Below are 15,655 nucleotides of genomic sequence, written 5' to 3' on the forward strand. Positions count from 1 at the left end.
CACGTTTTCCCAGGGGAGGACAAAACGCCGGGTCACGCATCACGACTATGATTTAATTTAACTCATTTATTGAACCCGTTTGGCCGACGGCCCGTCAGCTGTGCGCGACTTCACCAGGTGTCAAAAGAGACTAAAGTGCTGCCTGGACTTTTTCTTTCAATTGTGTCTCAAACCAGACGCCTTCATCTCACTGCCTGAGGCTCCAGCTGCACTTTGACCCCGAGTGTTTGTTTTATAACTTTAAAATCCAGATGCAACGATTCGACACGCCTCCCTCCCCCGCAGCTCCAGACACAAAACGCAACGAGATCCGTCTGCTCCGCCGCAACATGTGGGATATCAAATGAAACTAGAAAATCTGAACTTTAAGAGACAGCAGGCAGAATCTTCTCTGAGCCGAGCAGCTCCCGTCAGCGCAAAACAAACCAGAACCCAGCTTCATATTTCACAGCAGCAGCTCAGATCCTGTTTCTCACACACTTCTTCACCAAATCTCAAAGCTGTTCACACCAAACACAACAGGTTTTATTTCCTCACCGTTTTGTGGTCATTTTCCATCCATCCGCGCTCCTCTGACCAAAACTAACCTCATAATCCTCTGGAGTGCTGAGAGAGCGCCATGCTGCTGCCCCTTGTCGCCATCTAGTGGGCCTGTCGTTCATTTTGGGAGTTTAAATAAAGTATGTTGACGTTCTACGTCTCACAAGCTTTCCAACGATATGTTACACGTGACTGAGGCATCATCCAGCTGGGAGACGTCTTCGAGCGTAACCGCACAGCGCTGCTGAATGAGGCACCGAACGGCAAACAGTTACTATTTCTGTGATTTTTGGCAATTTTTTATTCTGAAACATGAACATTTATCTTCATTGTGCGTTTCTACAGCACACTGCACATCGTTTTTGTTTATTTATTGATGTGAATTTTGCAGATATTATTGTTTACATATTGCAAAGGGGATTTTTTGTTTTCCTGTGATATAATTGGCTGTTTTTGTATTGATATGCATGTGGTGTTATGCTTCAGTCTGCATTTCATACATTGTCTGTTATACACCGATTTCTGTATTGTAAAGCCAATGAAACAGAAACAAAAAAACATGTTCATGTTTCCAGTTCCTGCACTTTCAATAAAGTACCGTATTGGCCTGAATATAAGACGATGTTTTTTTTCCAGAAACTGCATCCTCAAAAGTGGGGTGGTGTTATAATCGCGGACTTACGGTAGATGGTCAATACCCATCCGCGCCGCTAGATGGAGCCAAAGTATCACTGAGCAGAGAGCGAGTGGAGCGATGAAATGAGATCAGATGATCTGATGAAAAATGGCGGATCATCTGGAACAAAGGGGCTGAACGCTGGACAACTGAGCAACAACAGAGGAGAAGTTATGATACCAACTTTAAACTGATGGTGATCAACGCAGCAGAGTCATCAAACTACTGCCAAGCCGCCAGGAGGTCTGGTGGAGCAGAGCCTCGTTCTGATTGGAGAGCACAGAAAAAACACTACAGATGCTAACGCTATGAGAAAAGCTTTCCGTGGTCCTGAGAGACGCTTCAGAGAGACTGATAGAAGGGGGAGTGAAGACGTCTCTGAAAGACGGACAGACGGAATGTCCACCACCAGAGCCTGATTCAGCTGAAGGACCTGGACAGTTATTTACATCATTTATGCAGTTTGGACCCTTGAGGTTCTTATTTGTTGCTTACTGTTTCTTACTGTAGTAATATTTTTTCATTTTATATCCCGTGAATCGTTATCTCCGTTGTGAGTTTTTGAGTTTATAATAATTGTGTAATAAAAAGTTGTTTTATGAGTGACCTTGCTGTCTTCAGCATTATTTTTTTTTTTTCACAAAATGATCTTTGAAAACTCGGGTGGTGTTATAATGGGAGTCGTCTTATATTCGGGCCAATACGGTAATATTTAAACGACCAGTCGTCATTCTTATGTTGAGGCAGCAAAGGGAGGGAATCGGTAAAAAGTACCTAAGTTGCTTTTAAAGTAACTTAGTTACTTTGATATTGAAGTAATCAGTAAAGTAACTAGATTACTTTTTTGATGAGTAATCAGTAAATGGATTACCTTTTCAAGTAATCTGTGACAACACTGGTCTGGACAGTCTGGAAACATTGTGGACGACAGCAGGACGGGACGACGTCCAGCGGATCAAGGATGAAGCCACTTCCGAGACATCAGAGCAGGTCCAGCTGAAGGACCGGCACCAGGTCTCTCTGTTGGACGGTGTCCACAGAGGTCTGATCACACATGAAGTAGTCGGATTACAATGCAAGTAATCCACGTGTGGCCACAAATCCAGGCCATAATACTGCTCCTCCGTCGTGTTGGGAGGTCAGACATGTTCCTGGTTTTCACAGGACCGAGCGGCCGAAAGACCGAAGACACCATGAGGACACTGCAGGGCTGGAACATAAAGAACCCGGGTTCATCTGGAGGACGGGCCGCCCCCATTCACCCACTCAGCATGGGCACCAGGGTCCCCAGGGTCCCCAGAGGCTACAGGGTCCCCAGAGGCTACAGGGTCCCCAGAGGCTACAGGGTCCCCAGAGGCTACAGGGTCCCCAGGTTCCGCAGAGGCTGCAGGGTCCCCAGAGGCTACAGGGTCCCCAGGTTCCCCAGAGGCTACAGGGTCCCCAGGGTCCCCAGAGGCTACAGGGTCCCCAGGTTCCGCAGAGGCTGCAGGGTCCCCAGAGGCTACAGGGTCCCCAGAGGCTACAGGGTCCCCAGAGGCTACAGGGTCCCCAGAGGCTACAGGGTCCCCCCTGCTCCTTCCCTCCCAGGCTTCAAGTGAAACCATCCTCTGCATTTGAGAGAAGTTTTGTGTTTACATGGAAACGTTTCCTCCAGAACCGTGTCTGTTCCACAGTGTGGAGGCGGGCCGTGGTCCGGCTCCAGAGACCCAGAGGAGGGGTTTAAATGAAGAGATCTGCTCTCGGCCAGCGCGGCGTCACGGTGGCGTCACGGCGGCGTCACGGCGGCGCCCGGCGCTCGGTCCGCAGCACAGGACAACAGCAGCGGTCAGTTTATATTTACATTAAAATATTACAGAAAATCTAAACTGTTGGATTTGACAGTTGTTGTTCATCTACTGAGCACCAGCTCCACCGCATGGCCTCCACTGCTGAACGCTCCACCGCATGGCCTCCACTGCTGAACGCTCCACCGCACGGCCTCCACTGCTGAACGCTCCACCGCACGGCCTCCACTGCTGAACGCTCCACCGCATGGCCTCCACTGCTGAACACTCCACCGCACGGCCTCCACTGCTGAACGCTCCACCGCATGGCCTCCACTGCTGAACACTCCACCGCATGGCCTCCACTGCTGAACGCTCCACCGCACGGCCTCCACTGCTGAACGCTCCACCGCATGGCCTCCACTGCTCAACGCTCCACCGCATGGCCTCCACTGCTGAACGCTCCACCGCATGGCCTCCACTGCTGAACGCTCCACCGCATGGCCTCCACTGCTGAACGCTCCACCGCATGGCCTCCACTGCTGAACGCTCCACCGCATGGCCTCCACTGCTGAACGCTCCACCGCATGGCCTCCACTGCTCAACGCTCCACCGCATGGCCTCCACTGCTGAACGCTCCACCGCACGGCCTCCACTGCTGAACGCTCCACTGCTGAACGCTCCACCGCATGGCCTCCACTGCTGAACGCTCCACCGCACGGCCTCCACTGCTGAACGCTCCACTGCTGAACGCTCCACCGCACGGCCTCCACTGCTGAACGCTCCACTGCTGAACGCTCCACCGCACGGCCTCCACTGCTGAACGCTCCACTGCTGAACGCTCCACCGCATGGCCTCCACTGCTGAACGCTCCACCGCATGGCCTCCACTGCTGAACGCTCCACCGCACGGCCTCCACTGCTGAACGCTCCACTGCTGAACGCTCCACCGCACGGCCTCCACTGCTGAACGCTCCACCGCATGGCAGACGCCTCCACTGCCTCCACCACTAGGGGTCAGTGGTGGAGACTGATGAGAAAATGTCAAAAAATGACCGACGTAAAAAGAGGAAATTACTTCTGAGTCGAGGATGAAAGGATGAAAGGATGAAAGGATGAAAGGATGAAAGGAAAACATTCCTGAGTTCCTGCAGCAGCAGCATTATTTACAGTTTATTTACTCGTCTCAGAGAAAGGAAGAAAATGTTCACAATAAAAGCTTCAGAAGGAGAGAGGAGGACTGACGGCGTGAAGCGGGTCGGGTTCTGCAGGACCGGAGGAACCGGAGGAACCGGAGGAACCGGAGGAACCGGAGGAACCGGAGGAACCGGAGGAACCGGAGGAACCGGAGGAACCGGAGGAACCGGGCCACTCAGGGCCCGCTGGAGGGCCAGGCCGCCGAGGGGCAGACTGACGGCAGGAGGAGCAACAAGCTCCGCCTCCACAGCTGCCGCCGCCGAGCGTCTGGGACGGAAGAGGCTGCGGGGTCTCAGGAGGACGGCGGCCGGGACTCACCCACAGTCGACCCAGGCGATGGTGGCCTGGCCCTTCAGCGCCTGGGCCACGTCGGACAGCAGCTTCAGGTGGGCGTCGCCCGCCGCCGCTGCAGACAGACGGACAGGAGGAAGCACGGTCAGCCTGGTGAGCGGGACACAGAGGACACTGTCCCGCCAGAGACGGCCAGGGGGATCAGTTACGGGGGGCGCAGCGTCTCATTCTGAAGCTGAGGACGGGACGGGGGGGTCGCGGGGGGGCGGGGAGGGGCGGGGGCTCGGGTTACATCGGCTTTCAGCGTCTCACAATAGAGGGCTGGACAGAAGACTGGGGGATTATGTGGGGACACAAAGACTCTGTCCCACACCGACTTTCAGGCAAACGGGAGCAGATCTGATCACATGACCTGATCACATGACCTGCGGCTCAGCAACCGGACCGCCGCGGAGGGCTGGGCGCCTCCGGAGGGCCGGGCGCCTCCGGAGGGCCGGGCTGCAGTTTGAGCTGCGTCAGCAAAAAACCCGGCGCGACAGAAAGAGTTCCAGAAACAGCAACACACACGGCGGTATTCCTGCTCTCCATCAGACATGGCGAGCCAGCACCTTCCTCCGAGGAGCATAAACAGCGCAATATTCCACTTCCTGTGTCAGACGATTCATCAAGTTTAGACGCCCTGAAACCACAAGACTTCGTTCTCTGCAGAAACAGGGACTTCCTCCCCGGCTCCCTGACTCGAGGCCCCAGAGCCCGGCGCTCAGGAACACCTGCTGCAGCAGAGCATCACCGAGCCGCCGCACAGCCGGCCCCCTGCTGTGTGACGGCAGACAGCGGCGTGCACCACCGGACAAGACCGGACAAGACCGGATGAGGCACCAGGAAGCTCGATGACCTCATGCGAACACATCTACAGTCACAAGCAGCAGGCCTCCGTCAGTCGGCGTCCGCCGTCCCAGCTGGACGCCACGGTGGGACCACGGCCGGAGCAGCGTCAGGTGTGACTAGTGAGGCCGACCCGGATCGACGGGCGGACACACTGGACGCAGGTGAGAGCGGTCGTCTCCAGGTGAGAGCGGTCGTCTGCAGGTGAGAGCGGTCGTCTCCAGGTGAGAGCGGTCGTCTGCAGGTGAGAGCGGTCGTCTCCAGGTGAGAGCGGTCGTCTCCAGGTGAGAGCGGTCGTCTGCAGGTGAGAGCGGTCGTCTGCAGGTGAGAGCGGTCGTCTGCAGGTGAGAGCGGTCGTCTGCAGGTGAGAGCGGTCGTCTCCAGGTGAGAGCGGTCGTCTGCAGGTGAGAGCGGTCGTCTGCAGGTGAGAGCGGTCGTCTGCAGGTGAGAGCGGTCGTCTGCAGGTGAGAGCGGTCGTCTCCAGGTGAGAGCGGTCGTCTCCAGGTGAGAGCGGTCGTCTGCAGGTGAGAGCGGTCGTCTCCAGGTGAGAGCGGTCGTCTGCAGGTGAGAGCGGTCGTCTCCAGGTGAGAGCGGTCGTCTGCAGGTGAGAGCGGCTCTCTCCGTCCTGGTCCTCATTCACCTCCTCGTCATATGTAAGCCGATCACTTTCCAGCTCAGAAATGTTTCTCTGTTGGTCAAGGGTTCTCCTCTGTGTATTTGACCTCAGTGGGCGGGGCCAACTCTTATCCTCTGACCTCAGTGGGCGGGGTCAATGCGTCTCCTCTGACCTCAGTGGGCGGGGTAAACTCTTATCCTCTGACCTCAGTGGGCGGGGTCAACTCTTATCCTCTGACCTCAGTGGGCGGGGTCAACTCTTATCCTCTGACCTCAGTGGGCGGGGTCAACTCTTATCCTCTGACCTCAGTGGGCGGGGTAAACTCTTATCCTCTGACCTCAGTGGGCGGGGTCAACTCTTATCCTCTGACCTCAGTGGGCGGGGTCAACTCTTATCCTCTGACCTCAGTGGGCGGGGTCAACTCTTATCCTCTGACCTCAGTGGGCGGGGTCAACGCTTCTCCTCTGACCTCAGTGGGCGGGGCCAACGCTTCTCCTCTGACCTCAGTGGGCGGGGCCAACGCTTCTCCTCTGACCTCAGTGGGCGGGGCCAACGCTTCTCCTCTGACCTCAGTGGGCGGGGCCAACGCTTCTCCTCTGACCTCAGTGGGCGGGGTCAACGCTTCTCCTCTGACCTCAGTGGGCGGGGTCAACGCTTCTCCTCTGACCTCAGTGGGCGGGGCCAACGCTTCTCCTCTGACCTCAGTGGGCGGGGCCAATGCTTCTCCTCTGACCTCAGTGGGCGGGGCCAATGCTTCTCCTCTGACCTCGGTGGGCGGGGCCAATGCTTCTCCTCTGACCTCGGTGGGCGGGGCCAATGCTTCTCCTCTGACCTCGGTGGGCGGGGCCAATGCTTCTCCTCTGACCTCGGTGGGCGGGGCCAATGCTTCTCCTCTGACCTCGGTGGGCGGGGCCAATGCTTCTCCTCTGACCTCGGTGGGCGGGGCCAATGCTTCTCCTCTGACCTCAGTGGGCGGGGCCAATGCTTCTCCTCTGACCTCAGTGGGCGGGGCCAATGCTTCTCCTCTGACCTCAGTGGGCGGGGCCAATGCTTCTCCTCTGACCTCAGTGGGCGGGGCCAATGCTTCTCCTCTGACCTCGGTGGGCGGGGCCAATGCTTCTCCTCTGACCTCGGTGGGCGGGGCCAATGCTTCTCCTCTGACCTCGGTGGGCGGGGCCAATGCTTCTCCTCTGACCTCGGTGGGCGGGGCCAATGCTTCTCCTCTGACCTCGGTGGGCGGGGCCAATGCTTCTCCTCTGACCTCAGTGGGCGGGGCCAATGCTTCTCCTCTGACCTCAGTGGGCGGGGCCAACGCTTCTCCTCTGACCTCAGTGGGCGGGGTCAACGCTTCTCCTCTGACCTCAGTGGGCGGGGTCAATGCTTCTCCTCTGACCTCGGTGGGCGGGGCCAATGCTTCTCCTCTGACCTCAGTGGGCGGGGCCAATGCTTCTCCTCTGACCTCGGTGGGCGGGGCCAATGCTTCTCCTCTGACCTCAGTGGGCGGGGCCAATGCTTCTCCTCTGACCTCAGTGGGCGGGGCCAATGCTTCTCCTCTGACCTCAGTGGGCGGGGCCAATGCTTCTCCTCTGACCTCAGTGGGCGGGGCCAATGCTTCTCCTCTGACCTCAGTGGGCGGGGCCAATGCTTCTCCTCTGACCTCGGTGGGCGGGGCCAATGCTTCTCCTCTGACCTCGGTGGGCGGGGCCAATGCTTCTCCTCTGACCTCAGTGGGTGGAACTTCTGTTCCCGGTGCATGTTGGACTCCGGCAGGGCCGCCCTTTGTTACTGGTTCTGTTCGTCATTTTTATGGACTGAATTTCTAGGAGCAGAGGAGGTCTGGTTCAGGGACCAGGGGCCAGAGGGGTCCAGTTCAGGGACCAGGAGCCAGTGGGGGTCTGGTTCAGGGACCAGGAGCCAGTGGGGGTCCGGTTTGGGGACCACAGGATTTTGTCTCTGCATTGTTTTGGTCCGTCGTGGTGAAGAAGGAGCTGAAAGGAGAAGCTCTGGATTTACCGGTCAGTCTACGTCCCCCCCTCACCTCTGGTCCTGAGTCTGGGTCAGGACCGAAAGGACCAGATCCCGGATACAAGCGGCTGAAATGAGCTTCCTCCATGTGGGGGGGGGGCTGGGCTCCCTTAGAGACAGGGGGAGGAGCTACGTCACCAGGGGGAGGAGCTACGTCACCAGGGAGGAGCTACGTCACCAGGGAGGAGCTCGCAGTAGAGCTGCTCCTCTCCGCATGGAGAGGAGCAGCTGAGGAGCTCAGCTCCTCTTTAGGATGGAACCTCCTGGAGATCCGGACATGTCCCACCTGGAGGAGACCCAGAGAAAACCCAGGACACTCTAGACAGACTATGTCTCAGCTGGCCTGGGAACGCCTTGGGATCCTCCAGGAAGAGCTGGGGACAGGAAGTCTGGGGACAGGAAGTCTGGGGACAGGAAGTCTGGGGACAGGAAGTCTGGGGACAGGAAGTCTGGGGACAGGGAAGTCTGGGGACAGGAAGTCTGGGGACAGGAAGTCTGGGCATCTCTGCAGAGACTGCTGCCCCTGCTTATCCTGGATAAGCGGTGGGAGATGGATGGATGGATGGATGGATGGATGGATGGATGGATGGATGGATGGATGGGCGGGTCTTCTGAACCAGGAACATTTGAGAGCGTGAGGTGTTACTGACGATCTACTTCAGGCGCCGAGTTTCTGGAGCCCCTCTGATTGGCCCAGATCAGCGATCAGATGGATCAGACCGTTTCCTGCTGTGCGGCGAGGCCAGCGCTCAGATCTGCACTCGTTTCTACGCTGCAGTGATCCACGACGGCCGGTTTGTGTTCGACAGCAGCTCCAGTAAATCAGGACGACGACGAGGACAAGTGGTTTGAAACTTGTTGAGAAGATGCAAGAATGATTCATGGACTAATATCCGACTGTCTGGAAACGCCGCTGTTCCCACCGCCTCCCCTCACACCGAGAAAAATATTCTGCTATAAATAGACCTGTGGAATTCCCTGCAGCGGCACATTTCTCCCCACAGCTCGACAGATCACCTTAGAGTTCTGATGGAAAAACTGCACATTCACGCCGTTCGTATTCACGAGAGTCTTCTCTCACCTGTCTTGGTGTAGAGCACCAGAACGTTGGTCCTCGTCCTCAGCAGCTTCTTCAAGTCTTTGTGATCGCCGACTTTCTCTATGAGGGGCGACACCTTCACTGCTTCCAGCGCCGACAGCAGCCACACCTGGGGAAAGACAGACGGACTGAGACCCGGTCCAGCAGAGAGGCTGAAAGACAGACGGACTGAGACCCGGTCCAGCAGAGAGGCTGAAAGACAGACGGACTGAGACCCGGTCCAGCAGAGAGGCTGAAAGACAGACGGACTGAGACCCGGTCCAGCAGAGAGGCTGAAAGACAGACGGACTGAGACCCGGTCCAGCAGAGAGGCTGAAAGACACACGGACTGAGACGCGGTCCAGCAGAGAGGCTGAAAGACAGACGGACTGAGACCCGGTCCAGCAGAGAGGCTGAAAGACACACGGACTGAGACCCGGTCCAGCAGAGAGGCTGAAAGACAGACGGACTGAGACCCGGTCCAGCAGAGAGGCTGAAAGACAGACGGACTGAGACCCGATCCAGCAGAGAGGCTGAAAGACAGACGGACTGAGACCCGGTCCAGCAGAGAGGCTGAAAGACAGACGGACTGAGACCCGGTCCAGCAGAGAGGCTGAAAGACAGACGGACTGAGACCCGGTCCAGCAGAGAGGCTGAAAGACAGACGGACTGAGACCCGGTCCAGCAGAGAGGCTGAAAGACACACGGACTGAGACCCGGTCCAGCAGAGAGGCTGAAAGACAGACGGACTGAGACCCGGTCCAGCAGAGAGGCTGAAAGACAGACGGACTGAGACCCGGTCCAGCAGAGAGGCTGAAAGACACACGGACTGAGACCCGGTCCAGCAGAGAGGCTGAAAGACAGACGGACTGAGACCCGGTCCAGCAGAGAGGCTGAAAGACAGACGGACTGAGACCCGGTCCAGCAGAGAGGCTGAAAGACAGACGGACTGAGAACCGGTCCAGCAGAGAGGCTGAAAGACACACGGACTGAGACCCGGTCCAGCAGAGAGGCTGAAAGACAGACGGACTGAGACCCGGTCCAGCAGAGAGGCTGAAAGACAGACGGACTGAGACCCGGTCCAGCAGAGAGGCTGAAAGACAGACGGACTGAGACCCGGTCCAGCAGAGAGGCTGAAAGACACACGGACTGAGACCCGGTCCAGCAGAGAGGCTGAAAGACAGACGGACTGAGACCCGGTCCAGCAGAGAGGCTGAAAGACAGACGGACTGAGACCCGGTCCAGCAGAGAGGCTGAAAGACAGACGGACTGAGACCCGGTCCAGCAGAGAGGCTGAAAGACACACGGACTGAGACCCGGTCCAGCAGAGAGGCTGAAAGACAGACGGACTGAGACCCGGTCCAGCAGAGAGGCTGAAAGACAGACGCAGCTCGTGTCAAATGTGTGATTTCTTTACTTACAGACCATAATAATGCAGGGATGGCTTCACCTTAGTTCAGGTATGTCATTCACGTCTGGATTATTGTGAAACAACATGAGCAGCTTCCATAAAAACACCTCCAGGCTGCTCACAGAGCACTCCCAACTGGACAGAACCAGTGCAGCTTTACTCGCTCATGTGTTTTCAAAACTTTTTCCCTTCACTGACGAAATTTGGCGAATCAGACGTCTTCCCTGTATCAAAGCTGAGATCCTGTCGGCGCCGCCGGCCTCATGCTGTGAGAAGCACCAGAGGCAGCGGCCCCCCGGGAGGCGGCGCCCCGATGGCGAGGTGGCGAGAATGTGGCCTCAGCCTTCAGGGTTCCCCGTGGCGGCATGCGGCGCACCGGGCAGCCAGGTCCAGCGTCCCGCTGAGCAGTTAACGGGAAATGTTCCGACTGCTCTGGAAGGGGTGGAGCTCGGCCGCTCGCCTCCACAAGGATCCAGAAATGAAGTGACTGCGACCCGTTCCGGGGCCTCGGACAGTTTCAGGACGGACCCCCTTCCTGCCACAACCGGGATTCAAACCTCACACTCGATACCAGAAGCCGTTCCACTGCGGGGGCCGGGGTGGCTGGTCGGACGCTCCGTCTTGGGTTTGTCAGCGAAACTTCCTGTGGGGGTCTGGCTTCACGACAACAGCCACCGAAAACTCAACTCTGGAGGCGGCAGCGGGATCACACTGCAACCGGAACGCTCCCCCTGGAACCCTGACCATCCAGCCAGGACCTCTCCGCTCTGACCTTCACTCCGCCGCCACCTCAATCCTCCACTTCCTGTCTGTGGCAGAACCATTCATACTGTTACAGAACCAGCTTCACTGATCCACAGGCCACGCATGCGTCCATCACCGAGAGTAAATCTACCGGCGGGAGGTGTCCACGTGTCCTCGATGCTGACAGAGGAAACCAGACAGCAGAGCCCAGCCTTCACCACAGAAGAGCTGCCAGGAGGAGAACACGGCATCATTAGCCTCACGTTCTCCTCCGACTCCACAAATGAAAGTTGAGCTAAAACCACGCAACACTTCAAATCAAAGAAAATGAAAGCCCTGCACTTTAACCACAGATGACGACAGGTGAAAAAACACAAGGCTGATCAAATTTCAGCCCTAAGAAAGCACCCTGCATTCTGACGGTGTGTGTGCTTCACCCTTCATCACAAAGGCCTCCACTGCTGCCTCCAGAACCAGACACCAGACCGCCTGCTGGCTGAGCCCATCCAGGCCTGTGGTTCCACCTGGAAGGAGAACAAGCACCTGCCACACTCCTTTCTCAATTTATTCCACAGCCTGACGCCCCCCAGAGGCCAGACCGCCAGAAACCAGCAACCACCACGCTTCGCATGAGTCATCTCCAGAAATAATCATGTAATGATGCAACACTCAGTCGGGAGACGTTCTGCTGTGCTTCATGTTTCAGAGAACGGCAGAAACCTGTTGGCTGTAGAGCGGCTGTCGAGCGGCTACAGAGCAGCTACAGAGCGGCTGTAGAGCGGCTGTAGAGCAGCTACAGAGCGGCTGTAGAGCGGCTGTGGAGCGGCTACAGAGCAGCTACAGAGCGGCTGTAGAGCGGCTGTAGAGCGGCTGTAGAGCGGCTACAGAGCGGCCGGAGAGCGGCGTTAGGGCAGCTGGAGAGCGGCTACAAAGTGGATGGAGAGCGGCTGTAGGGCGGCCTGAGAGCGGCTGTAGAGCGGCTGTAGCACGGCTGGACAGCGGTTTTCTTGCACTTGGGAGGTTGCTGGTTTGATTCTCCATATCAATACATATGCCGAAGTGTCCTTAGGAAACACAATGAACCCTAAACTGCCTCTAGTGGATGGACTGAGCGCCTTGCACGGCGACCGCCTCCACTGGTGTGTCAATGCGTGTGTGAATGTGAGTGTGAACGGGTGAATGTGATCCTGCAGTGTAGAGCGCTGTGTTCTGCTGCTGCGGAGCAGAACGGGCTTTATGGTGCAGAACATTTAGAGCCAGAACCTCAAGACAGAACGAGGTCTTTCTGGACAGCAGACAGGTTTCACCACACGCCTGTCGCATCCAAAACGTTTCACAGACGCTACAAACCAAAAGTTGAAGTTGATAAGAGAAAGAAGCCCAGTCAGTCCAGCGGTGACAGGGTGAACAGTCCAGCGGTGACAGGGTGAACAGTCCAGCGGTGACAGGGTGAACAGTCCAGCGGTGACAGGGTGAATTCATGCTCATCTGAAGAGTCCATGACATGTCTGATCTCCTCACCACAAAACGATCCGAGGCATTTCCACCGACAGACTGTTGACTCTCTTCAGGTCAACCTGCTCTTCTGTAACCAAGGCGACGGAGACACCAGCCCCCGTCCCTGCTCTGTCCCTCTTCCGTCCCTCCTCCATCCCTCCCCGTCACGGCTTTGTCCCTACTCCATCCCTCCCCCGTCCCTCCCCCGTCTCTCGTCCCTCCCCCATCCCTCCTCCGTCCCTCCTCCGTCCCTCCTCCGTCCCTCCTCCGTCCCTCGTCCCTCCCCGTCCCTCCCCGTCCCTCCTCCGTCCAGACGGAAGCTTCCAATCAGCATTAAGACATTTCTGAACCCGGCAGAGGAAGACCGGCAGCGGCCAACGTCAAGCCAGCGAGGCTGACGGAGTCCGCCGTCCTCCAGTGACAGACGTACAACAACAGGAATGACAGAGTCTCCTGACGAAGCGCTGCCAGTGCCAGGGCCATTGAGCAGAGCTGGTTTCACCGGCAGCTCAGCAGAGCTCACTGCACAGGAGAGGACGGCCGGCACTCCTGTGGCCTCATGGGAAAGCAAATGTCCTTTAACGGAGACATGAATTAGATTTGCTCAACATAATAAAAACAGCGCCATGTTGCCAAGCTTCAGTTCTACCCAGCAGGGGTCGCCGACCCCGGCCATCGCTGGCACAGGCCCTCTCAGTGTGAAGACTTTAAAATCTGCTGTCAGGGCAAAACGCCGCCTCCGTCCACCGGCGCTCCCGTCTGCAGCGTCCTCGCACAGCGCCGCACATTTCTTTACAACAAAGACTTTTCCAGACACACTGAAACCAAAATGTTTTTATTATTTCTGTATGTTCTTGTCTTCATTTCAATACTTTCTAAAATCAAACTTTAAATCCCTGACGTGAACTCAGACATGATTCATTTTCTTTGAAAAATATTGTCAAACATCTTTTGAATGAACAAAAACAAAATAAATGTACTGAATTTTAAAGCCCCGATAACAAAACCCTGCTGTGTGAAGCAGCAGCGTGAGGACAGACGGGAGAATCCCAGTCAGTCTCCTTTAGGATCAGAGCCTGGGCGAGCCAACCCCAGGTCAGAGGTCGATGATCAACTCTGTCTACGGGATGAGCGGTACAAGCTGGACGGACGGACGGACGGACGGACGGACGGACTTGAGCTCCAGTTTCTGAGAGGCTGCTAGTCTTGGACGAAAATCAGAAACTTCACAAATTCTGAATTTAAGCAGGTTACTACAGTGTCAGTGTCCCGTCTGCCGCGTGTCCCCTGTCTGTCCCGTGTCTCCTGTCTGTCCTGTGTCTCCTGTCTGCCCAGTGTCCCCTGTCTGTCCCGTGTCTCCTGTCTGTCCTGTGTCTCCTGTCTGCCCAGTGTCCCCTGTCTGTCCCGTGTCCCCTGTCTGTCCCGTGTCTCCTGTCTGCCCAGTGTCCCCTGTCTGTCCCGTGTCTCCTGTCTGTCCAGTGTCCCCTGTCTGCCCAGTGTCTCCTGTCTGTCCCGTGTCTCCTGTCTGCCCAGTGTCCCCTGTCTGCCCAGTGTCCCCTGTCTGCCCAGTGTCTCCTGTCTGTCCAGTGTCCCCTGTCTGCCCAGTGTCCCCTGTCTGTCCAGTGTCCCCTGTCTGCCCAGTGTCCCCTGTCTGCCCAGTGTCCCCTGTCTGCCCAGTGTCTCCTGTCTGTCCAGTGTCCCCTGTCTGCCCAGTGTCTCCTGTCTGCCCAGTGTCTCCTGTCTGCCCAGTGTCTCCTGTCTGTCCAGTGTCCCCTGTCTGTCCTGTGTCTCCTGTCTGTCCAGTGTCCCCTGTCTGCCCAGTGTCTCCTGTCTGCCCAGTGTCCCCTGTCTGCCCAGTGTCCCCTGTCTGCCCAGTGTCTCCTGTCTGCCCAGTGTCCCCTGTCTGCCCAGTGTCTCCTGTCTGTCCAGTGTCCCCTGTCTGTCCAGTGTCCCCTGTCTGCCTGGGTCCTTTAGAGGCTCCTGCCGGTGTTGCAGACTAACTGGTGTCCGTGTTAACTGGTGCCCAGCAGGTGCTGAACCTGAACCTTGTGGAGGTTCTAGTGACGCCGGTTCTCTGCAGCTCCGGTAAATTGATCAGTTCAGAGTCTTCAGTGAGTCCGATTCTAACATCTGCTGCTTCCTGCATGAGTTTACAGGAACCGTCACTCGTTACCATGGCAACCAGTTCACCCAGAACACCGAGCGGCGGTCCGCTGGTCGTCTACCACCGAGCTCTGTCAACACCCGGCTCCGTCTCCTCCACGGTTTGTTCTCTCAAGGTTTTTATTTAAAAAGTCCAGCTCTTCTGCTGGTTTTTGACTTCCTGCTTCCTGTTTACCGCTTCCTGTTTCCTGTCACGTCACAACGGCACTACGTACGAAGCAAAACTCTTCCGTTAATCCGCTCTGCTGCCAGGTTCTGTTGACAGAGGGGGAGCGGGTTCTGGACCGGTGTAGACCACCTCCAACCATCGATCAGAAACACAACCCGGTCCGAGTGAAGCGGATCCTCTCAGTGTTTACATGAACCTTTACAATCCGGTCCCAGTGTACGCAGGATACCTGGGCCCATGGAAACGTGCCTATTGGCTCCAGTCTGCGTTCGGATTCGCACCTGCAACCTCCCCACTGAGGGGCTGTCAGCTAAGTGCACCGCTCTTCTTTCAAACCTGGATGAAGCTACAGTTTGGTTCAGACTCAATCTGAAGATTTTCATCGACCTTTTCAGACAACTTTCCAGACAGCGAACTTTGAGAAGTAAATACTTTTTGTCATCATTAGTTTTTTTGCTCGATTTCTTCAAACTGAACAAATGATTAAACGAATGAGACTTTAGTGACGCTTTCTCCCAAACTTCAGGAGCTCATGAAAACACGAGGAACACATGGAGGAAATTCACCAGTGTCAAGAACGGATCCACAGCTTTAAAGCTGA

General features: G+C 56.5%; 1 protein-coding gene across 1 annotated transcript in view; it reads right to left on the reverse strand.

Annotated features, from left to right (window-relative positions):
• Positions 1-15,655, reverse strand: part of pdia5 (protein disulfide isomerase family A, member 5) — a 104,959-nt gene that overhangs the window by 73,939 nt on the left and 15,365 nt on the right. The window contains exons 2-3 of the mRNA XM_030112743.1: positions 9,074-9,200; positions 4,494-4,581 (exon numbers count right to left, since the gene is read on the reverse strand). Coding sequence (XP_029968603.1) covers positions 4,494-4,581; positions 9,074-9,200 — 215 coding nt within the window. The remainder of the gene's footprint in view (positions 1-4,493; positions 4,582-9,073; positions 9,201-15,655) is intronic.

The sequence above is a fragment of the Salarias fasciatus genome, chromosome 16 (genome assembly GCF_902148845.1).
Source record: "Salarias fasciatus chromosome 16, fSalaFa1.1, whole genome shotgun sequence".
In the NCBI taxonomy this organism is placed as follows: Eukaryota; Metazoa; Chordata; class Actinopteri; order Blenniiformes; family Blenniidae; genus Salarias; species Salarias fasciatus.